The following is a 27,730-nucleotide window of genomic DNA, read 5'->3' as shown; positions in this document are numbered from 1 at the left end:
GGGGGCGGGGACCCGGAGCGGGAAGATGGCGGCGGCGCAGGAGGCGGACGGGGCCGGCAGCGCCGTAGTGGCGGCCGGGGGAGGCGGCTCCGGTCAGGTACGGAGGCCGAGAGGGGCCTGAGGGGTTCTTCCCCACCCGGGGGGCCTCCCACGGGGCGTGTCCTGCTTTTTCTTAGGGAATCTAGTGCACTGGGGGCTCCTTGCCCAGAGGGACCTTGAATACCGGGCCCAGGCGGGGCCGGGCGGCCCGGGAAGCCGGACAGTTCGGGGAACGGGGCCCTGTTGCGCGCTGGGTCCCCTGCACGCTCGCGCCGGGCGGCCACCAGGCTTGTTGCTCGATCCGAGGAGACAGTGGTGCGGAGGGGCGCAGACTGGTACCTAGGCACCCTGGGTTCTCGACTCCTCGATTCCAGGCTCCAAGACTGTTCCTAGAGTGGACTGGCGTTCACGGCGTCTTTTTCTCAGTGCCCAACGTATGGGTAATGATTGATTAATGGGGAGTTTCCTAACTCTGTGAAGTCAGGTAATCATTGTGGGTAAGGGCACGCGCTGTAGAGGCTGACAGACCCATTTTACGGATAAGAGTCCAAAGAACAGACTGAGGCGCTTGTAGAAGGTCACCCAGGTTAAGTTTGGGATCCAGTTCCTGTAGAACTTACCAGACATAGCTAAAGCAGGGTGGCTGGAGCTGAGATGGGTGTGCTTTCAGCATAAATTAGTTCCACAGGGGAATTAATCCTGGTTCTGAAGACTTCTGACCCATTGCCTCCTCAGCTAAACTGAGGCTGTAGAACATATTAGTTCAGGCAGCCACCCTTCAGACGTTTAGGGAATCGATGGAGTGACAGACAGCGAGGGTTTGCCGACCCACCCACTGGGATGTCACTGACATGTAGGAGGCAGCACAGGGAAAAGAAGTGTAGGTTTGTGGGGAGAGCGAAACTGACTCTCTCTGTGACCTTGGGCAAGTTCCTGTCCCACTTTGGGCCTTCATTTTTCCGGTGGTGAATGAAGAGGTTGGACCACAGAGATGGCTCCAGCCCTGTCCCTTCATCAGTGGAGTGGAAGAGAAGACTGGTGTGTAAACAGAGAATTATAATCCTGGATGACAATGGTGGTGACAAAAAATCTGTCAGGGACTGGGGGAGACCAGAGGAGAGGCGAATTATAGCACCCGGGGAGGACACCAGTATGAGATTTGTGTCACAGAGCCAACATTCCTGGTCTTGATCTTTTCAGCATCTTCAAGCAGGGCCTGGCCCGGGGGCAACCTGAGGAAATGTTTGTTGAGTTAGGGCCAGAATGAAGACCCAGTCCCTGTCTCCAGGGGCTTCCCAGTCTTGCTGAAAGTTCTTTCCCCCTCTGAATTTCTCTTGACTACTGGGTAGGGGGTGATTAGAGAGACTAAGGCTCCCACTGCCCTGACTGCTCTGAGTTTACAGAGACCCACCCCTCTAGATCCCCTCTGGTCCCACTCCTGCTTAAAACCTTTCAAGACTTACTCCTTTGCTTTCAGGATTAAGTACAAATTCTTCGGCAGATCAAGGCTTTGCATGACCTGCCTTTTTTCTTCAGACTTGACTAGGATTTTTCAACCTCAGCACCGTTGACATTTGGGGTTGGATAATGCTTCATTGCAGGGGGCTGACCTGTGTGTTGCGGGATGTTTAGCAGCATTCTTGACCTTTACACACTAGATAGCATAGCAGTAGCCCCTTCCCAGTTGTGACACCTAAAAATGGCTCCAGACATTGCTGAGGTCCCCCTGGGGAAGGCAAAATTGTCCCTGTTTGAGAACCACTAGACAAGAGGAGCATCAGCCACTGTGAAGCTGTTATTTCCAGGAGTGTCCCTCAGTCTCTCTCCTCGTAGCCTCTGCACATGTTTCTCCCCTCTTTACCTGGTCAATCCTGTACGTCTCAGATGCTCTCTCCCCTGGGAAGCCTCTCAGATGCGGTCAGAGCCCCAGCAGTCCCTGGGCACCCCTGTGCCAGCCCTGCCCCCCTGGGTTTTCACTCTGTCTCCTCCAGTGGACTGTGAGTCTCTGGAGGACAGAGCCAGAACTGGCTTGGTCACCACTCTGTCCCCAGCACTGCCCAGCTCAGGACCAGACCCAGAACAGACGCTCAGCATTTGTGGAATGAGCAGCTCTTGAGGCAGAGGCTGCACTGAGGTGGATGCCCGTGGTGGATCCAGGCAGGCAGTGAGGATGCCCCGACTTTCTCCCAGCTCCCGCCCAGCCTCATGATCTCAGCTGTTTCCTGGGCCCCTTAGTGGGTGTTCCTGGGGATTGTGTGTGAGACTGGGCATGCGGGTCCAAGAGCAGGTACTATGTCTTAGTCACTGCTGTGTCCACAGCCACCACCACCCTTCCCTGGCCCGTGGGGCCTGGCCAAGAGCAAGTGGACTCTCAGCAGTCTCCTGCTCCGGCCAGCCAGCCCCTCCCTTGGCCAGAGGCTCAAACACAGAGCCCGCAGCTCTACTCATTGTTCCTTCAGCTAACGTTAAGTCCCCACTCCATGCTAGGCCCTGTGCAGATGTTGGGGATGCAGCTGCGACCCAGACAGAGGCCCTGCCCTCTTGGATCTCCTGTATTTGTTGAGCGCTGGGTGTTGGGCAGGGGTGCCTGGGACAGGGACAGTGAACACAGTAAATAAAGAAAACATACTGGGTCAGGTGGTGATAAGTGCCCTGGACAGGACTAAAGCTGGGGAGGAGCATAGGAAGTGAGGTCTGGGTCGTAGGGTTGCAGTTTAAATTGGGTAGTCTGGGAAGGGCTCTTTGAAGAGATGACATTTGAACAAAGACCTGAAGGAGATGAGGAGGGTAGCACACAGATACATTGGGAGAACGCCTTTCAGGAAAAGAGAACAACCAGTGCAGAGGCCCTGAGGTGGGAGGTGCCTGGTGTGATGCGGAAACAGTGAGGAGGCTGGTGCGGCTGGAGCTGGTGTCTGCAGGGAGAGGGGTGAGAACAAACAGCCACAGAAGGGGCTTGAAAGTGCCAGGCCCTGGGGGTCATGGTGACAACTTTGCCATTACTCTGAGGAAACTGGGAACCACGGGAGAGTTGCCATTTTATTGAGGTCTAGTTTAGATGCTGTCACATTCACCTGTGGTCAGTGTAGAGTTAGTTCAGTGGCTTTCAGTACATGTCTGCAGTTGTTCAGTGGAACCAGCAGCACAGTCTGGTCTGAGAACATTTCCATCCCCTTAAAACTTTCCCTTGTCCCCTTTTGCAGTTACTCTTCCCCCAGCAGTGTTCCTTTTTATTGCTAACTGGTATTCCATTGCACAGATACATCACAGGTCATTCATCAGAAGACCTTTGCGTTGTTTCTGGGTTTAGGAATAACACTGCTGTGAACAGTTGCGTATAAGCTTCTGTGTCGACGCGTGTTCTCATTTCTCTCTGGTAGAGACCTAGGAGTGCGGTTGCTAGTTTGAATGGCAGGTGCATTTAGCTTTTTACGCAGCTGCCATATTTTTCAAAGCAGCAGCTCCCTTTTTCCCACCAGCAGTGTACTGCCATGCTAACTTTGCACTTCCTCGGCGGCACTTGTGACCGTCCCTCTTTTTGATTATGGCCATCCCTGTGAAGTGGCACCTCATTGTGGTTTTCCTTTGCATTTCCCTGGGAGGGTTTCCAGCCAGCTTGTCCACCATTGTGGGTAAGAAAACAGACCTGGGAGCCAACCAGACATGGGTTCAAATGCTGGCCTGGCCTCAAGCTTCCTTTTTTTTTGACCCAGAATCAACTCAGATTTGCTAGAAACCCTCACTTGGCCCCTCGGTGCTCCCAGGAGCAAGGTCAGCTGAGCTAGAGGACCCGGTGCCTATTTGACCTCACCCCCGCTGAGCCAACCCCTTGCCTACACCTTTTCTCTCCCTCAGACACCCTTCACCCGGACGCCAGAGGCAGCTCCTCGGGAGGCCCCCGTAACCACGTGACCCGAGGCGGGTCCCTTGCCATCACCACTCCTACCTGTTTCCTCCGGAGTGCTTTCCCGTTTACCATTATTCACTGTCCTGTTCACTGTTCTGCCGGTGTGTTTCCCTCTAGACCCGGAGCTCTGATGGGAGAGGGCCCTGAGCTGTGTGGCCACCACCGATCTTACTGCCCAGCACTGGGCCTGGCCCACAGTGGGTGCTCAGGAATACTTTTTTTTGACACACGAAGGAAGGAAATCTTTTCTGCCCTAAACGTACCAATATTATCACAGCCTGGCCCTTGGGTCAAAGAGGTGAAGGATCAGTGAGGGGAAGGGACACGCCCGAGACCTCACAGCCAGAACCTATGGGACCAGCCCGCAGCCTAGGTCTGTCAAGCCCCAGAGCCCCCTGCCTTGCACCACAGGGCTGTCCTGCACTTTGGGAGACAAAAGAGCTCTTGCTAGTGAAGGGGACAGGAAGTGACAAATGACGTTTAACAAATGCTGGCCTCAGCTTTGTGGCAGCCTCATCTGGCCAGGGGTGCCTCTGTCCCTGCTCTTGGGGGCATTCGAAGCTGAGAGGAAGATGCTGCAGAGGAGTGGGCCTGGAGTGGGACTGGGGGGACTTGGGAGGCCCAGGAGTGGGTAGATTTGGGTGGCCTGGGTGTTCAGGGCAGGCCATTCAGGAAACATTTGTTGATTTATCGAGCCCCTACCCTCTGCCAGCCCTGTGCTGGGCAGTGCTCCCACCTAACAGCGATCATGACAGTTCTGGTCCTGCCTCTTAAAAGCTGAGGGGTGATGGGCCAGCCGGTAGGAGGGAAGAGGGCAGGACAGGACTGGCAAGCCAGCAGGTGCAGAGAGAGGGGCCCCATCTTGGGCCCTTTCAGCCTGACCTCATGAAATTCTCTGCCTCTGAGCTTCTGTTTCTGACTGAAGGTTCTTTCCCTTGGAGTCCCTGCCTGACTCCCTGGCCGCTCACCCCTTATCTAGCTGCTGTCATCCTTCCTGAGTGACCCAGACAAGTGCCTGAGGCTCCCTGAGCCTCCCTTTGCCCGGCTGCCAAATGGAGCTGAGCATGGTTCTGACCTCACCGGGTGGTGTGTGCCGTGTGCATGTCTCTCTCCTCCGGCATGGCTCACGGTGGCGTGGCTCACTGTCTGGTTGTGTTTTTCTGTGTCTGTCTCACCTGCTGGATCCAGAGCCTCTGGAGGGATGGGCCCCACACAGAACCGGCCACAGAGGAGGCCTCAACAACTGTTTGCCCGGGGAAGGACCTTTCAGATAAACCCAAGCCTTGAAGACTCTAACACCCGCCACGCGACCGCTTCTGCATTACCCCAGTAGCCACCTCCTTGTATCCTGGGCTCCAGCCCCAAGGAGCACTGGACGGTTCTCAGAGTCAGGCTGTGTCTCTCTGCACTGGCCAGCTTGTTATGATTTAGGCCTCAGCTCTCCTCCTCCAGGATCCCTGCCTGACCCCCAGGCAGGGCCAGGCATCCCCTCTGTGCTCTGCCCCGTGTGGGGGCCCTGGTACCTCAGGTTGCCTCCTCACCTGACCTCTGTCCCTGCAGGTGACCAGCAATGGCAGCATCGGGAGGGACACGCCGGCGGAGACCCAGCCCCAGAACCCACCACCCCAGCCGGCACCCAACGCCTGGCAGGTCATCAAAGGCGTGCTGTTCAGGTAAGCAGATGCGGCTTTGGTTTTGTTCGTTGAAAAAAGTTCAAAAAGAAAAGCATAAAGAGGAAAACAGAATCACTAAGGATGACCATCATTACTATATTGATGCAAATCCTTTTTATCTTCTCACAGTTCTGGAGGCTAGAAGTCTGATTTGGAGGTGTCAGCGTGTCTGGTTTCCTCTGAGGCTTCTCTCCTTGGCTTGTAGATAACCGTCTTCCTGAGTCTTCACGTGGTCTTTCCTCTGTGTGTGTCTGTGTTCTAATCTCTCCCTGTATGAGCAGTCATATTGGATGAGGGCCCACCCTAAGTAATGACCTCACTTAGTCTTAATTACCTCCTTAAAGGCCCTGTCCTGTCTGCAAAGAGTCACTGAGATACTGAGGGTTGGGGCTTCCTCACATGAATTTGGGGGAGGTGGGGGAAACAAGCTAGCCATAATACATACTTTACATAAAATTTACCATTTTAACTATTCTTAAGTGTACTATTCGGTGGCATTAAATATATTGACATTATTGTGCAACGTCACACCATCCGTCACCAGAACTTTTTCATCTTCCCCAAACTGAAACTCTGTCCCTGTTCAACACTAACTCCCCATTTCGCCCTCCCTCAGCCCTGGCAGCCACCATTATACCTCTGTTTCTCTGAACTTGGCTGCTCTCAGTACCTTGTGTAAGTGGAGTCATATAGTCTGTCCTTTTAAGACTGACTGGGGATGATCCCTTTACCTGTGGATTCATGTGACCATTCCTGGGCAGTGGGAGCACAGGGCTGGCCTTCTGGAAGCCTGGCCTCTGACTGAGAGGCCCTGGGGACCTGTTGGGTGGGGACAGGGGGGACACTTGGGACTGGGTTCAGTCTCTGCCTGCCTAGACTTGGTGCTGGTCCCCTCCCTGCTCTGGGACTTTGTTTACCCATCTACAAAATGGACATTTCTTTTTCTCTCTGGAGAGGTGTTTTAGCTAAATGGTCAAGAGACTAGGCCATGCACTGGGCAGTCACTTCTCCCCTTGTCAGCTATAGGGGATTACACAGCAGAGTTGTTTCAGACAGTGATCGCCTTGGCTAGGACGTTCCCACACGGCCATGGCCATATGCAAGGGGGCCTGGGGATTGTCTTTATTCTGGAAAACAGAGCACCCTGCTGAGAAGCAGGGCGTCTATTGCTACGGGAGAAGGGGAGAGTGATTTGGGGGAAGCAACTTCGTGTCTCCTCCATCCTATTTTATTAGTTTTTTTCCCCTCAATTTATAAATAATAGGGGCTTATTGTACAAAATAAAACACTTCACACAATACAGAGGAGTATAAAGAAGAAAGTAACAAAAAAGTGTAACGTATTGGCCATTCTGTAAACATACACCTGTAACTGCCCTTACATGGGATTAAATAAGGGTTCTCGCAGACAAAGTTGTGCAAAATGGAGAAAAGCTGGAAACAGCCTGCTTGTCCAACATAGGAGATCAGCTACTAAGATTTGGGTCGCATGGCAGGTGTCAGAGTCTGCAATACCAGTGTGTAAAAGCACAGGCCTGCCTTGACACCTCAGCTCCCCGACCTCTGAGTTGTGTGACCCTGTCAGGTGATCACCCCTCTCGTGCCTAAGTTTCCACCCCAGAGCAGAGTGCTGACAGTTAGCTCACAGGTCATCAAAGAATTCCAGTAGAATCTATGTCAACTGGGGGACACAGGGGCTGGCATGTGCTCAGAGTTGAAAGAGAAACAGCCGATAAATAGCCCACCATCCCCGCTGCAGTCACCGATCACGTTCTGGTGGGGATAGACCCACTTGCCTGGAGTCCTCCGGGAGTGGCACATGGGACATGGAGGAAGTCACCACCATTGAGCCTGGACACTTGGGTGTTGTTCCTGACATGCACCCCCAAGTTTGTTCATCCGTGGAGCCCTGTCCCTCCTCTTCTCTTTGCCAGCTTCTCCCCTCCCATCGCTCCCGTGTCCAGTAAGGACTTAGAATCTTCTTATATATCAGTTTCTTTTTTTCATGCAGGCAGCTATGAATAAAGATTATTTTTATCTTTCCCCCTCATTTTTACATAAGAGGTAGCCTATTTTACACTGTTCTGCACTTTGATTTTTTTCATTAACAACATATCTTAGAAATCTTTCCACAGCAGTATGTAAGGGAGCTTCCTTCAGATGGATGCTTTCCATACAGCCACAGCGTAGGCTCATTTCCTTCCTTAGAACCAGGCAGCACCAAATATCAGTCCGGGTGGGTTCCCAGAGACCCATCTCATCTGGAGTTCTTAAAGGGAGTTCAGGGTGTGTTTTCAGGGGCCTATGAAATCTCAGAAGTGTCAAGCAGATTGCTTGAGAATGGCCTTTTTAGGGGGGTAGAGGGTGGAGTCCATAGTTTTCAGCACATCCTGAGACTGTACCAGTGGTTACCTCAAGTAGGGGGTGGGCTGGGAACTAGGTAGATAAATGGATGGGCTGGGAGGGAGTTTTCATTGTTAAGTCTTTTCATTTAAAAATGTAAAATTTTTTTTTGATAAAGTCTTTTTATTTTATTTTATTTTTTTAACATTTTTTATTGATTTATAATCATTTTACAATGTTGTGTCAAATTCCAGTGTTCAGCACAATTTTTCAGTCATTCATGGACATACACACACTCATTGTCACATTTTTTTCTCTGTGAGTTATCATAACATTTTGTGTATATTTCCCTGTGCTATACAGTGTAATCTTGTCTATCTATTCTACAATTTTGAAATCCCAGTCTATCCCTTCCCACCCTCCACCCCCCTAAAATGGAAAATTTTTCTGTGAATGTAGAATGCTTATTTGGGATAGGAGGGAGGATTTAAAGTCTCTTTCATTTACTTATTGCAGTAAGTTGAAAAGCATTAGGTAAGGGCCAGTCCCCTGGAGGCCTGGCGTCCTCGGCACGGGCTTCCTGGTCTGGGATGTGGGGATGGAGGGCAGCGCCCGTGAGCACTGTGAGAGGGTCCATGAAACTGTGAGTATACGGCTGCACACAGGTATTCTTCGGGGGACTGGGGATCTGGAATCCCAAACAAGTCTGACTCAGCCTGCCTCGTTTTACACATGGGGACCCAGAAGCCCAGAGCGGGTGGGACTCATGTAGGCCACACACCGAGCCAGGGCAGAGCTGCCTGTGGGTGTCCTTGCTCCCACACTCTCCCTTGGCATGTTCACTCCAATGACTAAAATAGGAGCCTCCCTTGGAAGTGGAGGGGTCCCCAGAGATGGTTCCAGACCTTCCCCAGCCATGTGTGTTGGGGATTCTTGGGGAAACAGTAGGTGGCTCAGCTGGGCCAGGGCCCCTGAGACCCTGGACCCCAGGGCTCCATGGCTTCTGCAGGCAGAGGCAAGCCCCTGTGCTTAATCCTGCCCTTTGACGTGGTTTGGGGCTCAGCAGGGAGGCATCCACACACTAGAATTCCCTTGTAGTGTTTTTCCATTCCAAACGTTCTTGTGTGCCTTTTTCCTGTGATGAAAATAGCAGTAATAGCTAACATATCTAAGGCACTTACTGAGTACGTAGCAGGCTCCATTCTGGATGATGTATACAGCGTGAGTGTGTGTGTGTCCATTTAATTCTTGTAAACAGCCCTGCAAGGTAGGTAGTGTTGTTGTCCCCATTTTAACTGTCAAGGAAACGGACGCCTAGAGAGGGTAAGTCTTGCCTGAGGTCACACAGTCAGGAAGTAGCAGAGCTGGGCTTCAAACCCAGATGTTATAGCTCAGAGGCTGAGTGCTTAACCTCTCTGCTATACGGTTGACCCTTGAACAACGTGGGGATCAGGGGTGCTGACCCTCCATACCCACACGTAACTTAATGTTGGCCTGGTGATTCCTTTCTGTCTGCGGTTCTGCATCCCTGGATTCAGCCAGCCACAGATCTTGTAGAACTGTGGTATTGACTATTGAAAAAAATTTGTGTATAACTGGACCCTCATAGTTCAAAACTTTGTTGTTCAGGGTCAACTGTGTTGCTTTTCATACTTGTAATCAATAAGTTTGTGTCTAATTTAATAATTACAGAGCTACATGAATCTGTGAGGCCTGAATTAACAGAGTAGGAGTTTATTTCTCTCTCTCTCTCTCATGTACCATTCTGAACTTAGACCAGGATCATGTGGTCTTCTGCAACCCAGATTCCCTTCTACTTTTTGTTCCCCACTGCTAGGTTTTGCCCCCTTCTCATGGCCTAAGATGTCTACTGAGGATCCAGCCATCACATTCACATTCCAGGAGGGAAGAAGAAATCAAGGAGGATTGCTCTTTCTCTTTAGGACACTTCCTAGAAGTCCAACATAACACACTATTTTTATGTTTTACTGGCCAGGACTTTACCATGTGTCCATACCTAGCTGTAAGCAAAGCTGGAATTATAGTCTTTATTCTGAGTAGCCAAGGAGTCCACTTAAAATTTAGGAATTTTTTTTCTGAAGAAGGGGAAGATGAATATTGGGAAATAACTAGCAGTCTGCTACAATTCTGTTGTGGGGCTTTTATTTTGTTCATTAAAAAACACTCAAAAAGAAAAACCTAAACAAGAAAGTAAAAATCACCTACAGATACGTCATTCATCATTACTGTTTTGGCAGTGATCCTTTTACATGTTAATTCATACACATCCCGATTTTATTGTGCAGAATTCTTTAAGGCAGTATTGTGTTTTGAGGCATTTTGTTTTGTTTTTGTTTACCCTCACGCCTTCCCTATCCCCCCAAACCAAAGGAATCCATTTTAAAGTCTGATGGGTATCAATTTATACCTTTCTCTGCTTTTATGTCGGTATAAAGGTGCATTACAGATCATTGGGGTTTTTTTTCTTTTTATTGTGGCAAAATATGCATAACATAAAATGTACTATTTTAACCACTTTGGAGTATACAGTTCTGTGGCATTAAGTACATTCACATTATTATGCAGCCATCACTGCCATCCATCTCCAACACTTTTTCATCTTCCCCAACGGAAACTGACCCGATTAAACACTTAGTTCCCATTTCTCCTTCCTCCAGGCCAGGTTTGTTTGCTTGTTTGTTTGTTTGTTTTTTAAACAAAAATGGAATGACACTCAACACACTTTCCTTCATCTTGCCTTTGTCTTTTAACAGTGTATCCTGGAAATACCTCTATGTCAGTTACAACTCTAAGACTGAAATATTATGTTTATTCAATTTTGTGAATTCAGAAAATGACTCAAATATTTTTGGGGGGAGGAAGGTAATTAAGTTTATTTATTTTTAAATGGAGGTACTGGGGATTGAACCCAGGGCTTTGTGCGTGCTAAGCAGGTACTCTTAACACTGAGCTGTACCGTCCCCCCTCAAATATTTGTTTGAACTAAGATAGTGTCATTTTGTTTCTCTTTCAGTTTTTCCTATGGTGGTATTCAGAGTGTGGATACTTCTGAAGCTCTCTCTCACTATACATTTTGAGAGTTTCAGAGTTCAGTGGCTCTGAGCTTCTCAAATTTTGGTTTGGTTTCTGCTAGTTCTCACTTATAATGTCTTGTCTCCTTGTGTTTGGCTTGTCTTTGGCTGTGTGTTGATCATCATACTTGGAAAATTATTTACAGGAATCATTTCAGGCCTAGGGTAAACATGCTTTCCTCCGGAGAGGACTTGCTTTGCTTCTGGTGGCAGCCTGTTGCATTATCAGTGGTGGAGGATGTGGGGCGGGGGGAGGTTCCTTGCGCCAGGTTCAAGGATCTGTCTGTGTCCACCTGGTGTGACTCCAGGGAGGGCTGGGCCACACCTGCTTTCCGTCATCCTGGGCATGGAGCCCTGTGGGGTCTTAGCTTCTTCTAAGGTAGTTCTCTGGTTGCCTCCTGTGGGCCTTGGCTAGCATTTCTGTCACTCATCAAAGCACCTAGCTAATGTCCTCAGATATTAAAAAAAAAAGAAGCTCCCAGCGCTCCTTTGCTTCTTTGGTTCCCACCTTCCCTTCAGTTTTTGCCTGCTGAATGTACAGTCTTGTCTGTTCTTCAGTGCTGTTCATTTAAGAATGTGTGTTTACATACATTTTGTATGTAAACTTGATAAAAAATATATATGAGAAAATATATGAAGAACATATAGAATATATTATTGCTCTATCAAGATATATAATTATACATATAAAACTAGTGTTGGTGTGCTCTTAATCATATTAATTTTACCAAGCTTTTCCAAATTGTTTCCAACAGGGGTATTGGTCTGAATTACCTAGCCCAGTGTTACCAAAAATAAGGACTAATCCATTACTTACTGTCTGCTTCTCCAGTTTTTGGTTGACTTGAAGTTCTAAAATGTTGCTCTAAGGTCTGAGCCTCTAAAATGCTGGGATTCCAGACTCTAGGGTTCTCACACTTTGGGATTCCAGGGGAGTTGGGCATTAGGTTTCCTAGTTCTGAGGTTTTGAGGGTCCAAGCCCCTGTGGCCACCAGATCCCAGGGGAGGAGTCTGTGTGGAGACCAGGGCAGCGCCAGGTCCCCCACACGGGTGAACAGGGACATCTGGGGTCTCTCCCCAGACATGGCCTTTCGGGGCATCTTGTCTTCTCAGCAGCCCTGCAACTGCCTTCTCAGGGGCCCTCCCTACTTGGCCAGCAACCCCTGGGTCAGGACCCAGCATGTGCCAAAGTCAGAAGGAGGTCAGGCCGAGCCATGTTAGAAAAGGTGTGGAGACTCACTGTCTGCCCTGCTTCCCTCCTCAGGATCTTCATCATCTGGGCCATCAGCAGCTGGTTCCGCCGAGGGCCGGCCCCTCAGGACCAGGCGGGCCCCGGAGGAGCCCCACGCGTCGCCAGCCGCAACCTGTTCCCCAAAGACACTTTAATGGTAACCGTGGGCTGGGAGGCCAGACACGGGAGATGAGAGTGTGGGGGAGGGACATGGGCAGTCGGGACAGACTCGGGCCCTGGTCACTGTCAGGTCTGTGAATGGGTCCAGGGTTGAGAAACTCTGAGTCCATCCTCAGCCCCTGAAACCTGTGTCACTCAAGGGACACTTCTAAAGAACAAGTAAATCTTTTTGGTTTTGTGGTGGTGCTCTCTCTGGGAAAGAGAGACAGTAGAGGTGTCACTCAGATAAAAGCTGTCTTAACAGAGTCCTTACATATTTTAGTTCAAAAGTATGTTCAGGCTTTAAATGTTGCAAAGGGAGGTGTGCAAGGAGGAGGAAAGGGGTTGGAGGGAGAGAGCGAGAGGCCGGAGGGCAGAGTGGGCACTGGGAGAAGTGCACTATTGCCGCACGTGGGCAGCGGCCGGGCTTCAGGAGCATCAGCAGCGAGGCTCAGACCCCAGTAATCTCGGCTTCTCCCACCTTGCAGTTCTTTGCAGCTCTGAGATTCCTGATTTCACAGAATTCTGGCCAGCAGGGTGACCACTGCTCAGCTGTTGTTATCAGTGGGCTTCCAGGGCTCTGGACAGAGACAGCCTCAGGGACTTGAGAGAGGAGGGAGCTCTGAGACCAGCTCCCCCAACCGCCAGGTTCTCAGTAGCCGGCCGCCATGCCTGCACATCTTGACTGTGCTTTGTCCATAGGTCTGCAGAGCTCTGACCAAGGAGCCCACGAGAGGCTGAGAGGGGAGAAAATAATTCAGGGCAGTCTGGATCCTTTCTGACCCCAAATTCTAATTGGCAGTTTGGCCATTCTTTAATTGTTTTTTGCTCTTTGACGTCAGTCACAGACTCAGACCAGGACAGACGCGGTGGGTGCGAGGAAAGAAAAAATGTATTCTGCCAGCTGCTACTCTTCTCCCCACTAGCCCCCGCCCCCGAGTTGTTCATATCAGTGCGCTGACCACCGCCACAGCTCTTCAACTGTTAACCTTCCGAGGCTTTTATGAGCAGCCCTAAGCTCCCCCTTTCCCTTCCCAACAGAACCTGCACGTGTACATCTCAGAGCACGAGCACTTTACAGACTTCAATGCAACTTCAGCACTCTTCTGGGAGCAGCATGACCTCGTGTACGGCGACTGGACTAGCGGCGAGAACTCAGACGGCTGCTATGAGCACTTCGCCGAGCTGGACATTCCGCAGGTGGGGACAGTGCCTGGTTTCTGGCCTCAAGGCTGCTCGGCCAGCACTCAGGGCCTTTCCTTGAGCCAACTCCCAGTCCTTTCGGGAGTCCAGGTTCCAAGCCTGGCTCTACTCTCAGTTCACATGCTGTGTGACTGGAGGCAAGTCCCTGAGGCCCCTGGGCCTTGTCCTCCCCACATCTCCATGTGGATGGAGTTGGAATTGGCCTAGGATCCTCCCAGCTACTTTCAGGGTTATGTAACTCTGTGGTTTAAACCAGTGAAAGATGAGCAATCGTCCGTGAAAGTGTCGAGTCTTCACTAATTTGTCAGGTAGCCTGGTTTGAAAATAATGGTTAATGTTGATTGAGTACTTACTGTGTACAGGGCACCAGGCTAGGCTGACTGGTGGAAAGCACCCAGCAATCCTATGAAGTGGGAACTATTATTTCCATTTGACTGATGAGGAGACTGAGATACAGAGAGGTCACACCCAAGGTCATGCTACTAGTGAGAGATCTGAACTCAGGCTGTCTGGCTCTGGACTCTGGTAGCCCCAAGTTCCAATCCTACCTCCTCCAGGAAGCTCTCCCTGACACTCAGGCTCAGGCAGTGCCCTCTCTGGGCTCCCCTACCCAAGCTCTGCCAACTCTGGGGGATTGTCACTACCTGGATATGGGCCTGTCTTCCCCACGGGACTGTGAACCCTGTCAGGATAAGGCTAGGACCTTCTTGGTCACCACTGTATCCCCAGCTCTGCCCAGCAGGGGGCTGGGTACAGAATGTTGAATAATCAGTGAATTTTATGAATCTGTGAATGTTGATATCTCTTTGGAGCTACACTCTCATTCATTTTTCCCCATCAAGTCTTCTCCTTGGCCTCCTAGGGAGGAGGGGGCATGTGTGCTGTGTCTGTCTCTGTCTTGGTCTATTTGGGTAGCTGGACTCAGGGCAGTGATGCTGTCTTTCTGAGGCAGATAGGATAACCCATGCTGAGGGGTGGCTCCCACTGAGACCTCATGTCCAGCCCCCAGACCCCTCCCCAAGATCCCAGTAAGGCTGAGTGGCAGGAAGCCAGGCAGGGAGAGCTGCTCCCAAGGACTTGGATGTAACCTTCCTCCCCATATTGGCGGTGCAAGGGTGTCTCAGCTGTACCTGACCTTAATTTACAGAGGTGAGTGAGCAGCGACACAGAGAGGCCAATGCCATTGAAAGAAGAATTTACTACTTACATTTCCCAGGAGGAGGGGGCCCCCCACCATGCCACGCAGGGCCATAAGGGAAGCACCAGGTTTGGTCAGGAGCAGGAGGAGCAGGGAGGGCCTAAGCTAAAGCCTTTTTTGGGGTTTCCACAGGAAAGGCCAGGGAGGTGGGGGAACGGCTTTGGACTGACCAGCTCGGGTGTTGTGGTGGGCTCTGGGCTAGAGGGTTGGTCTCTAGTTGTCTGGTACCTGCCCTGGGAGCTCCAGTGCAGCCTGGTGTGTGAATCAGATAAAGGGAGTGGTTGGGAGTGTGGACTTGGAGTTGGTTGTTTTGTATATGAAAGATGTGTTCGAAGGCAGGTGAGTTTGTTATCTCTAGGAATCATCTAGCCCTGGGAGGGGCAGTCTCTCCCTGGCCACATGTTGAAACAGCATAAAGTATAACAAACATGGTTTATTAACACAGAGGTGGACTTAAAAGGCAGGGAAGTGAGGACACAGCACGGCCAAGTGAATCCAAGCTCACCTTGAAGGTCAGACAGAGAGGCTCCAGTTTGGCCTTGGCCATCGCCGCTTCAGTCTCCTCATCTCTCTCCCCTTACTGCACACTACTTAGCCTCTCCGCGTGAGCCCCGTCACTGCAGCTGGAACACAGGATAACACGGCCCACTGCTTAAGGTTTATGTGCGTTATGCAGATGTGAACTCACTGGATGGGGCAGTTACCATGTGAGGTGCCAGAAGCGGGATCTAGCCTTCACGGTTTTACTGTTGAATGAATTGAGGTCGCTAATGTTTATTGCGCTTTCCCTGTTTTCAGCGATCTCACATAATCCTGCAGCCCTGCTGGCCCACAGCACTGATTACCTGCACCCTGCAGGTGGGCACTGAGGCCGCACAGCCCTTGTGAGCTAGAGCCGGGTTCGAATCAGAGTCCATCTGACTCTAGTGTCCTGCTCTTAACCGCTCAGCTACACTGATGCCCCACTGAGCACTCAGTGAACGGGGTGGGGAAGCCACGGGGGGCAGGCATCTTGAGGGCCTTCACTGTTTCCTTCTCCCGTCCACCCACCTTGCAGAGCGTCCAGCAGAACGGCTCCATCTACATCCACGTCTACTTCACCAAGAGTGGCTTCCACCCAGACCCCCGGCAGAAGGCGCTGTACCGCCGGCTCGCCACAGTCCACATGTCTCGGAGTAAGTTCCTCCCTGTCCTGGGGGCCCGGCTGGTGCTTTGGGCCTCAACTCCCAGTCCACGAGGGTAGGCGCGGACCTTGTGCTCAGGGAGGCCGATGTTGGTGGCCGAGTTCAAACTGCGCATATGCTGTGTGCCTCTGTGGGCAGGTGGGAGAGGAGTCGGCTTAGAAAGAGCAGGTGGAGAAAGGGACTTCTGAGGGAGGAGACAGTGTTCACAGGAGGGGAAAGGCAGGGCCGGCTTGTGCACGGTACCTGGCCTGGTAGAGCGGACGCTCGAGAATAGTCTGTGAATGAGGGGGTATGGAGTGAGCAGAGGGAACCGGGAGGACCTTGGTGACATGTTGCGTCCACTTGTGATCTCCGTGACTGCACGTGCATCGGCCGCTCCTGGAATGCATGTGCACAGTGCTGCCCTAGGGGGGCCCGAGGCGCAGTGTGCAGCTGCCACGCACAGGCTGAATATGTTGTGTGTGACTCTCCGTCCCCGTACACACACCTCTGAGCAGAGCCTCTGTTGATGAAGCAAGCTGGTGAGGGCCATGTCACTGGACAGGCCCCATTCTTGTCCCCGCTGGCCACCCACCTGGTTCTGGGGGCCCCCCTGAGAATCCCGATCCGATGAGCAAACCCCAGGACTGCCAGTGACCCCTAGAAGCCTCGAGTCAGAGCTGGCCATCGGCAACTCTGACACGCCCTCTTGTTGAAACTGAGATTCTTTCTGCCTGGTCCGTCTTCTTAAAAAAATTTTTTTTTGTTTTAAATCTCTTGTTACAAGTATATGGTTTAAAATTCAAGTAATTCAACCAGACAGTGAAACTCATCAGTCCCCTGCTCACCCGCTCCCGCCCTCCCCAGTTTCCACTCCCCACAGGCAACTGCTTTAGCTGTTTCTGCTACCTAATCTCCAAGGCTTCCAATAGCAAGTTGATACTTTGATTTTTTGGTTTTTCAGTTTCAGACATTATCTCTTGACTTCCTACTCTAGAAGGGGAAATCTCAATTCAGGAACAGAATTTTGGTTAGATTAATATTCAGTATTCAAATGCTTTTGAGTATGTGACTCTTATTCACATCTGAACGACGCACAGGGCACAGAGTTTATTTTTAATTTCCTGTCCAGCTTCTTTTCCATGAGGTTAATAATTGTTAGCATTTTTTCGCTTGCTTTGTGTCTTTTGTCCTTGAGTCCACTGTCTCCTGATTGGCAGTCATGAGAATCTCTCACCATACTTGAGTTTCAGCAGATCTGGAGAACAGGACCTCCCCCCGCCCCCGCCCCAAAGACCCCGTTCCCTTTGTGTGAATTTTGTGTGCCCCACCTCGCTCTGATTTTGCTGCGCCTGTGGACTTGGTTAAGATCTCTCTGACTGTTTCGTATGGCCCAGTGACACAGGTATTTTAATTTGCGGTGGTTAGATTTTTTCTTACTTCTTTTCATGTAAAAATATCCCAAAGGATGAGAATGTTTTTGTTATCATCTACACTCGATGAAACAAAAAGTTGGTGACCCCATGTCAGTCCCCAAAACTGATTTGGAAAAGTCACCCAGGTATGCTGAGTGCTGTTCTCAGTGAGTGTGTCTGGGGCCTCTGCTCTGTGGGATGTTCCGCCCGGCTGGCTGGCTGGTGGAGCGAGTCTGTGTAGATGTGGGCAGAGGTGAGCTGAGGGGGTGTGGCCTGCAGTCCCCACAGAAGTGTCCCTGCAAGTGCAATTCATCAGGGGTCTGGGTTAGGTGTGCCTGACTCCTCAGAGGTTGCCTTGAATGCGACCCAGGTGGGTGGCTGCTCACCTGCATCCCAGTTACCCTGATCAACCTGGATCGATGCCAGCATCTTCTGTGGTTTTGTCTTTGGTGAACAAGATCCATGTCACTGTGCTGAGGTCGTGTTCATGGTCGATGTGACAGATACTGGCATGGTCTGCAAAATAGAATCTGCAGCCTTATGGACCACCAGGGTCACCCAGGTTTGCCTCACAGCTGGGCCAGCTTGGAGCAGGGACTTGGAGGGATGTGGAGCTGGCCACCGGCCAACTCCAGGGCATAGAATGTGACTGTGGGATCAGAAAAGATCCCTCCCTCCCCAAAGGGCCAGTGATCAGTACTCTGGAGCAGCTGTCCCATAGAGATATAGTGCCCTGCCTTAGAAGTCATTTTAAGTTTTCTAGTGGCCACAGTAGAAAAAAGACCATAAAATTTATGTTAGTTATAATTTTATGAAGGTCAACATGTTGTCATTTCCAGATATGATCAGTATTAAAAATTAATGAAATATCTGACACTCTTTTTTTTCCTGCACTAAGTTTCAAAATCCAGCATGTGTTTTGCGCTTGTAGCATATCTCAGTTTCAACTGGCTGTATTGCTGGTGCTTAGTGACCTCATGTGGCCTCACATGGCCACAATCCTGGCTGGTGCAGTTCTAGAAACTCTGAACTTCAAGAAAAGGGAGCTTTTTTCCTCCCTACGGAAGCCAGGTCCATCTCACATTACAATTCCATCTGTATGCTGCCAAGTAGCAGAATGTTCTCCACCTGAGCCAGAGCTTCTCTCCTGCGCCTCCCACTCCAGGCCCTCTGGGGCCAGCCAGGCATGGCTCCTCCCTTCCCTGGACAGCCTTTCCCAGATGTGGAAAACAGCAGAGCCTTTCCCCCTGGAATTTATCCTTCAGGATGCCCACCATTGGGTGTTTACTGCTCTTCCCGGACGTGGGGCCAGGTCTCAGGTGCATTAATGATAGAAGTGATGGGACAATACTCACAGTGACAGCAGCAGGGCCCGGGCTGAAACCCGCAGTCAGTTCCCAGAAGCATGGAACGTAGGGAACGGGAGCTCATCCCTGGAATCTAGAAGCCCCTGGTTCTGAGGGGGTGTGGGAGGGATCTGGGCCCTGTGGTTTGTGTAAACGTGATAGGCAGGGATGCTCTGTCCGGCTGGGCTCTGTAGAGCAGAGAGCCACTTCCCAGTGATCCTGCCAGGAAGAGGTGGGACTTTGATCCTCATTTTCCAGTGGAGGAGTGAGACCCAGGGAAGTGGCTAGCTCACCAGTGTCCTTCAGCTCTTGGGAGACAGAGGCAGGATGTGACCCCAGGGTCCCCACTCATGGCCAGCTCCCTCTCCCATTTCCCCGTCTCTCCCTAGCCCCTGGGGGCAGGATGGAGAAGTCATAGGAGGGGCAGGCCGTATGTTGTCCCAGGGTGGAGGTGGGGAGACCGAGCATAAACAAGCACCAGCCCCTCCTGCTGGCGTGTCTTGGCAAGTTCTGGGCAGGGTGGCAGGGATCCCATGGCTGACCTGGCCTCTGCAAGAGGAAGTGAGGTCCACTCTGGCCAGGGATTCACAGCCCCAAAGTGTTCTCATGTCGGCGGCTCTAGGCCTGCTTTTGAACTGTTGCTGCCCTCCTGTTTTTATTCGTCTCTTCTACTGTTCGTCCCTGTGGGCTTAGCCCGGGGCCGGGGCTACACCAGTGTCCAAAATGGGCCCAGCCCCACCTGGGATTCACAGACTGGTTGAGGGGACAGATAGCAAACAAGTAAACCAATGGGCAGGTGAATTTGCAGTAGTGGACTGTTGTGAAGGAAACAGGGATGGCGAGGAACAGGCGTGGGGATCCTCCTTCCGGGGAATGGGCAGGGAAGCCCTGTGGAAGGAGGGGCCTTTAACCAGGGGCTGGAAGAGTGAGAGGAGCCAAACAGGAAGATCCCAGCCATGCTGGGTCTGTGCCAGGGAGATACAGCAGCACATCCGAAGGCCCAAGTTTGGCGTATTTGAAGAGAAAGGAGAAGGGGTGGGCGGGGGGTGGGAGGTGGCGAGTGCTGAGAGTTCAGTATGGCTGTGGTGAGCCTCTCAGGCGCCCTGCTTGGGGCTGCGGGAGCCACCTGGGGTTCTGAGGCAGCGGGATGATCAGATACTTGGTTTAAAAGACTCACTGGCTGCCGTGGGCAGAGGGGATCTTAGTGGGGCAGGAGTGTCCTCCAGGAGACCAGTGAGGAGGTGATGATGGTCATCCAGGAGGGGACACTGTGGCTGGCCCAGGTTGGGTCCCTAGAGGTGGGAGGGGTGGTCAGATTTGAGGTGTGTGCCAAAGGGGACACCCCCAGGACGGGCTGATGGAATGGATGCAGCAAATTCTGGAAAAGGAAGACTCCAGTTTTCTGCCTGGGGCAATTTGATGGCTGTTAGTGTCACTGTAAAGACGGGGAACTGGGGGCTGGCTGAGATTTGAGAAGGCAGTTCAGGCTTTCTGGTGACTGTTACTGTCGGCTGGCAGGTGGAAGAGTGGCAGCCAGGAACCCAGGGAGCAGCTGTTGGTGGTCAGAGGTCTGGGGCCTGGGGCCGGGGGCCTGCAAGTGCCAGTCGGTCTCACGTGCACATCTTTCCCTGCCTCCCCTCCCACAGTGATCAACAAATACAAGCGCCGGCGGTTTCAGAAAACCAAGAACCTGCTGACAGGGGAGACAGAAGCTGACCCAGAAATGATCAAGGTAAACACAAGCAGAGCCAAGTCCAGGGCCTGTTCCCAGCCCAGCAGCAGCCCATCTGGGTTGACCTCAGGGACCACCACTGAGCCGTCATGGGGGCTTTTAGCTGAGCCTCAGTTTCCCTCCCTGGAACGGGGTAGGAGGCAGCGCTGCCTCTCAGGGAGTGGGGAGGCTTCTCACTGACACTAGGCACTAACAGAGCAGGTGCTCTGCGCGCTGTACACACACTCGGCAGCCTCTCGCCAGCCCTGTTGCATGGATCCCCTCACAGGAGACTTCCCCAAGGTGTCATGGTGGGAAGTGGCAGGGCTGGGATTCGCACCCAAGCAGCCAGGGCCCAGGCTTGGCCCGGCACAGAGTAGGTACCCGATAATGTGACTCTTGAAGGAATACTCTGGGGCAGCTGGGGCACTGGGGTATTGACCTGTGGTGGGCACCAAGAATCCCCTGTCTCCCCGAGGTGGTTCCGGGCAGGTGGGTGGTCCCTGAGTTGGAGACTGCACATGGGTCCTTCACCTGTTCTGTCTCGAGGCTGCACTTTGCCTCCTGGTGAACATCCCACCCAAATCCATGGGTCTGGGTTTTCTGTGCTGTCAGGTGGCCAGGGGATCCAAGGCAGCGGGCTCTGTAAAGGCTGTGTGCAGACTTACCAGGGTGAGCCCTTGGCCAGCGGTCGCAGTGGCAGTTGCTCTTTTGCTTTCGCGATTATCACGGGAGTCCTTGGGAGGAAGCGAGTGGGTACCTCTGAGGCTTATCAACCCCCTCACCCCTCAGAGGGCCGAGGACTATGGGCCCGTGGAAGTGATCTCCCACTGGCACCCCAACATCACCATCAACATCGTGGACGACCACACGCCGTGGGTGAAGGGCAGCGTGCCTCCTCCCCTGGACCAGTGTGAGTCCCCGCCACCCCCACCCCCAGGTCCTGACCCAACCCTTGCCCCTGAGATCCCTAGGTCTCCCCACTCCCAAGCTCCCCGCACTGCTCTGCCCCTCTAGACACTCCCCTTCCTCCCACACCGCGGGTGAGCCCAGCACTGACCACCGTGTGCCATGTCCAGCCTCATCCAGCCCGTGAGCTTTTTTCAGAAAATGTGCCTTAGTTGCCAACCTTGGAAATTCAAAGCATCACTTTAAAACCCAGATTTCTGACTTTTTGTTTTTATAAAACCTTGATCCGTGGTGGCCCTGGGGGCAGCTGTAGTCTGGAGCTGAGCTGCAGCTGTCCCCTCCAGCTGGGGCCTGCCCAGCCCTTCCTACCCTGTCCTCTCTGCTAAGGTCAAGCAGCCCTTTAGCTCCTTGGCCAAGAAATGTTCCCTGTCCTCCAGTCTCTGTCAGAGGGGCCCCATCAGGTCCCTGCACCTTTGTCCCCAGAGGCTGAGTGATCGCCGCTGCCCTGGCCCCCATGGGTACCTGTGGCCTCCGGCCTGGGCTGATGGTGCCCCTGCTCCGCACGCCTGCAGATGTGAAGTTCGACGCCGTGAGCGGTGACTACTACCCCATCATCTATTTCAACGACTACTGGAACCTGCAGAAGGACTACTACCCCATCAACGAGAGCCTGGCCAGCCTGCCGCTCCGCGTCTCCTTCTGCCCGCTCTCTCTCTGGCGCTGGCAGCTCTACGCCGCCCAGAGCACCAAGTCGCCCTGGAACTTCCTCGGTGATGAGCTGTACGAGCAGTCAGATGAGGAGCAGGACTCAGTGAAGGTGAGGCAGGGACGTGGGGGCTTCCCAGCACCTTCCTGGGCTGCAGGAGGGGAAGGGGAAGTGGGTCAGGCTGGCGGCCTGGGGACCTCTGGCCGATGCTCCCCTGCCCACAGTTTTACAACCTCCCAGGCCCCGTCCCTGCAGTGGGCAGGAAACAGGGCCTGGCTGACTCTGGGAGTCCTGTCTCTGCAGCTTCCATGGTGCTGCTGGTCATGGCTTTTCTGTCTGCTTGGCCAGGCCCTAAGGGTCTGGACCTACTCTGCCTGCTTCCATCCAAAGCTGCCTCCCCGACTTTGGGCTTGGACTCAATGTCTCTGCCCCCTCTCACAGTGTCTTGGAGTATCATCCTTCTCTCTGCCTGCGTCTGTGATGTTGAGACTTGGCTGTGCTTGCTTGGGATTGTCTTTGGTGTTGGGTTTCTGTTCCTCACTCCAACTGTCCCTTCTTTGTTACTCTGCCTCCCCCCATTGCTGTCTCCCCACCTCTTCTCTGTCTCTCTCCATCTTTCCTCTACCCTCTCTGCATCCCTCACCCACTTCTCTGTGCCCATCTGCCCATCTCTGACCTGCTCTCCTCCCAGCCAGCACTCTCTCTCCCCTCTGGGAAGCCCCAGGGGTTAGGTCTGTGGGGAAGGTCAGCAGGTTCTTCGGGTCCAGAAGGAAGAGACGGGCTGGCTAATGGAGGTGCTGCATTGGTCGGGCCCCAGCACAGTGCTCACAGCCATCTCCCCCACCCCCGCCCCAGGTTGCCCTCCTAGAGACCAACCCCTACCTGCTGGCGCTCACCATCATCGTGTCCATCGTCCACAGTGTCTTTGAGTTCCTGGCCTTCAAGAACGGTAGGTAGGGGTGGGACCCTGGGTTCTATGAGAGGTCATGGGGGACTGGGGACAAGGGGGTACATGGTGGGAGGATAGGGCCTGCCCCCTCCCTCTTCCTCTCAGGCCTTCCCCCTACCTGGGCTCCATTAGCCCCTCTCTAGAGGCCTAGTGAGCAGTCGAGGGCAGTGGCCGCAAACTCCCAGTCCAGAAACTCCCATCCGCCGGGTGTGGTGCTGGGGGAGGGGCTGAGCCTGCTCTTTTGGCAAAGGCCAGGACGGCACCGCCAGGAAGCCGGGCCGGGGAACTCCAAGGCTGGGAGCAGGGAAGCCCCAGGGCTGCTCCTGCCACCCTGCTTGGCAGGCTGCCTGTTGGGGAAGACCCCTCAGGGTTGAGTGTTTGGGGCCCACCTGTATGGGAAGGTGACAGCCGTGTCCCCAGAAGGCCCCTAGATTCCAAAGGCCAACACCGGTGATAGCCAGCATTTGAGGGGGACTGGACGCATGCAAGGCACTGTTCCAAGCACCCTCACCAGGGAGCTCATGGAGTCCCTGCAGCCACAGCTCCGTGAGGCAGCATCGTCACCCCCGTGTTTATGGTGAGGACACAGAGGCTCAGGGAGATTAGTTACTTAGCCTACAGTTACACAGCTCCCAAGAGTGTGGATTTAGATCTAGGCAGCCTGCTCTGGCTCCAGGCCCTCGTTCCTTCCCTGGAGAACCCCAGTCTGAAGGAGGACTGCTGCTCTGCAGCTTCTGGGAGTGACAGTAGTGATGACTAGTATTATTATTATTACTGTCCTCCTCCTCATCACCAGTAAGAGGACATTGCCATGACTGAGTTACCTTCTGGAAAATTAAAAATCGAACAGTAGGTGGTGTCAGCCCGTCAGGGTGGAGTCTGTTAGCAGTGGTGCGTGCTGTGCCTGGGCATGCGCCGGCTTGCAGACGCTCTTGCTGACCGTGAGCTGGGTCCCCTGGGGTCCATCTTTTCCTAATGAGAAATGAAGGCACAGAAGAGGTGGTTCCTTGCTCAACGTCATGCAGCAGGGGTGTGGGCCCTAGGCGAGCCCAGCTTTGTGGCCTCTGGTCTGAGGCAGAACTAGGATTCACCCTCCCCCACCAGAACCATGTCTTCAGACCCTTCTTCCCAGTTAGGATTGGGGGGAGTCCTGTGAGTGTCCCCTTCAGATCTCCTCAGGGTCTGAGGGTCTGCTGAGTGTGCTGGAGCACTGGAATCAGAATCAGAGCCAGGTGGGCGGCCAGCACCCGGGACATGGCCCCATGTGACCACGGGCTTGGCTTCTCTGTAACACAAGCATGTACTGGGTTGGCGTCCTGTGGCAGTAGGTGTCAGATGCTCCGCCTAGGCAGGGTCAAACAGTGCTGTGACCCTCATTTGGCTGATGGGGAGACCAGGGCTCAGAGAGGGGCTGACCTGGGCCCTGGAGGGTCGGGGGTGGGGGATGGTGTCCCAGGACAGTAGTACTGGAAGGAGCTTCAGTTGGAGAGCAGAACACACAGACCTGTGTGTGCCCTGAATGTCTGTGGGCCAGTTCTTTCATGGTTTCAGGGTTGTGGGCTGGGAGAGGGGCTCCTGAAGCCTGTGACCCAGATCTTCTCACCCAGGGCAGGCCCCATAGCATCAGGGTGAACAGCTCAGGTCTAGTGTCAAGCAGACCCGGCTTCTATGCAGATTCTTCTAGGTCTGGCTGTGTGGCCTTAGGAGTGTGGCTTCTCTGAGTAGCCCTTAGCACTTAGCGAGTGGTGAGCACCCAGAACATGTAAGAGGTCACTGTCACCATCACTGCCACCCTAGGGACTGCGCCCTGGGGGCCGGGATGTCCCGATGTGAAGACTGCAGATATCCTGCCTGCCTGGTGCTCGGCACGGCGCCCGTAAAGCAGAGACTACCCCTTCACGGGCAGGGAGGTTGTGTGCACCCTCCGCCTTGGCAGACCCCGTGCAGCCCCGGGGGTCTGAAGGGTATGGGGCTTGAGGGAGCTGCAGGAGGGAATCGGAGGCTTCTCAGACTCCTGGCTTTCCCCCATCTCCCACGCACAGATATCCAGTTCTGGAACAGTCGGCAGTCCCTGGAGGGCCTGTCTGTGCGCTCCGTCTTCTTTGGCGTCTTCCAGTCTTTCGTGGTCCTCCTCTATATCCTGGACAATGAGACCAACTTCGTGGTCCAGGTCAGCGTCTTCATCGGGGTCCTTATCGACCTCTGGAAGATCACCAAGGTCATGGATGTCCGGGTAAGGCCAAGCTGCCGGGCTGCTTAGGGAGCCACCAGGGGTTGGGAACCAGACCCTGGAGCTGGCCCCTGGGGGATTCCCAAGACCAAGGGGATTTTTGCACCAGGGGATTTTTTGGGTCACACGTGGGGCAGGGGAACTGGGAACAGTGGGGAAGGGCAGGGGCTGGAACTGGTGTGGGGGGTGGGAGCCAGTGCAGCAGCTGACCACGGCCTCCCTCCCTATCTGCAGCTGGACCGGGAGCACAAGGTGGCAGGACTCTTCCCCCGCCCAACCTTCAAAGACAAGTCCACATACTGTGGAGTCCTCGACCAAAGTGTATGATGATGTGAGTGTCCCCAACAGTGGGTCCCAGAGAGGGTCTCCAAGTACCTGCACACTCCTGAGGGACCAGGGGATGGGCCGTGAGTGCTGACAAGCCCATGCTTCATGGCTTGTGCCCTACCCTCCAGTGTCCCCCGCCTGCCATATATACTTCTTGGCCAAGTCCAGAGTTCCCAGGGCCACCTGGAAATCCCCTGGCTGGCCTGCCAGACCAGGTGTGCATGGGTGAGGGTGGGGAGCAGGGGTGCCAGGCGAGGCCCAAGAGCCGGTCCCAGCCCCGCCCTGTGCCCCACAGATGGCGTTCCGGTACCTGTCTTGGATCCTCTTCCCGCTCCTGGGCTGCTACGCTGTCTACAGCCTCCTGTACCTGGAGCACAAGGGCTGGTACTCCTGGGTGCTCAGCATGCTCTACGGCTTCCTGCTGACCTTTGGTGAGCAGGCTCTCACCACCCTCAGCTACCCCAGTTAGGGCAGTTGTCCAGCAGCCCTCAGCCCCATGGTGGGCCGTGCTGGGGCCTCAGCAGTCATTAAGTCAGCCGGCCCCCACCCTCCTGGCGCTCAAGGTCCAGTGGTCAGGATGGCACGTGGGGAGCCTCCCAGGGGTGCCTGGTCCAGCCTAGGGGTCAGGGAGGGCTCCTGGGAAGCCCCAAACTGTACATTTCAGTCCTCATCCTCAGGCGAACCCACGGAGTAAACAAGCAGATGAATGAGTTACAGCATGTAACAAGTGCTGTGAGGGGTGTGTAGAGGGTGGTCAGAAGATGTCTCTGAGGAGATGATATATAAACTGAGGCCTGAAAGATGCCAAGGAGAAGGCTGCGCAAAGAGCTGGTGACAGAGGGCAGAGCAAGTGCCAAGGCCCTGAGGTAGGATGTGCCTGGATGGTTGGAAAGCAGCAAGGAGGCCAGTGAGACTGGAGCCAAGTGAATGAGGGGAGAGAGGCCAGAAATGCAGTCAAAGAAGCCAAGGTTCAGGACGCATGCCCCTTCCTCTGCTCACGAGTGTCTCTTCACCACTACCACAGGCTTCATCACCATGACACCCCAGCTCTTCATTAACTACAAGCTCAAGTCTGTGGCCCACCTGCCCTGGCGCATGCTCACCTACAAGGCCCTCAACACCTTCATCGATGACCTGTTTGCCTTTGTCATCAAGATGCCTGTTATGTACCGGATCGGCTGCCTGCGGGACGGTGAGGCCGGGTGGGCAGGTGGGTGGGCTGGCCAGCAGGCTCGCACCAGAGCTGGACACAGGCAGAGCCCTGGTCTGAGTGGGAGGCCCTGGCCTGGGGGTTCAGTCCCAGGGGGCTCAACCCACTCTTTACAGGACCACTCCACCCACCCCTGCTGACAGTGAGCCAGGCGGGCCCCTCCCCCTCACACTGCCCCTCCCACCCCCAGATGTGGTCTTCTTCATCTACCTCTACCAACGGTGGATCTACCGCGTCGACCCCACGCGGGTGAATGAGTTCGGCATGAGTGGCGAGGCCTCGACGGCAGCTGCCTCTGTGGCCGAGGTCCCGACAGCAGCAGGGGCCCTCCCACCTGCCCCCACCACCACCACTGCTGCCGCCAGCGATGAGGCCTCCACGCCCCTGCCTGCCAAGCCCACCCAGGGGGCCAGCTCTGCCAACGAGCCCCAGGAAGCCCCTCCAAAGCCAGCAGAGGACAAAAAAAGGGATTAGCCGCTCCTGGTCCTCCTTGTCAGCTCCAGCTCCTGGTGACCACCGCCCCTGCCACCCCGGCCCCCTCGCCTCCCCTCCCTGTTGCCCTTCCCTGGACAGATTGGGCCAGGGCTGTGGGAGGCCCCCGTCGAGCCAGGGCCCAGCGTGTGCTGTGGGGGCTGGGGCAGGCCAGGGCACCTCATTTGCGGAGGCACTGTCTGTCTGTCTGTCCCTGTGTGTTTCTAGCCATCTTGCCTCGCCAGCCCCGCACCGTTGGGAATCATGGTGAAGCCGACGTGGAGCTGTTGAGGGGGTGGGCCAGGCGGGGGAGGGGCCAGGGCCCCCCTGCGGGACAGCCACGGCCATCCATTATCTTGTCCCTCGATCCCCCACCACCCCCTCCTCCCAGACCGCCGCCCTTTAACACAGTCTGGATTTAATAAATTCATATGGGTGTTTAACTTAAA

General features: G+C 53.8%; 1 protein-coding gene across 1 annotated transcript; it reads left to right on the top strand.

Annotated features, from left to right (window-relative positions):
- On the top strand, window positions 1-27,730 carry CLPTM1 (CLPTM1 regulator of GABA type A receptor forward trafficking). The gene is given in 15 exon segments (XM_032485846.1): window positions 1-97; window positions 5,507-5,619; window positions 12,318-12,441; window positions 13,485-13,643; window positions 15,902-16,019; window positions 20,415-20,500; window positions 21,272-21,392; window positions 21,961-22,205; window positions 22,950-23,043; window positions 25,086-25,276; window positions 25,508-25,573; window positions 25,575-25,604; window positions 25,896-26,031; window positions 26,625-26,792; window positions 27,001-27,730. Coding segments are annotated over 15 exon segments (2,007 nt in total). The 5' UTR covers window positions 1-25; the 3' UTR covers window positions 27,285-27,730.

This window comes from Camelus ferus, chromosome 9, assembly GCF_009834535.1.
Source record: "Camelus ferus isolate YT-003-E chromosome 9, BCGSAC_Cfer_1.0, whole genome shotgun sequence".
In the NCBI taxonomy this organism is placed as follows: Eukaryota; Metazoa; Chordata; class Mammalia; order Artiodactyla; family Camelidae; genus Camelus; species Camelus ferus.
The sequence above is the reverse complement of the archived record's forward strand: the minus strand, read 5'-3'. Positions and strand labels throughout refer to the sequence as shown.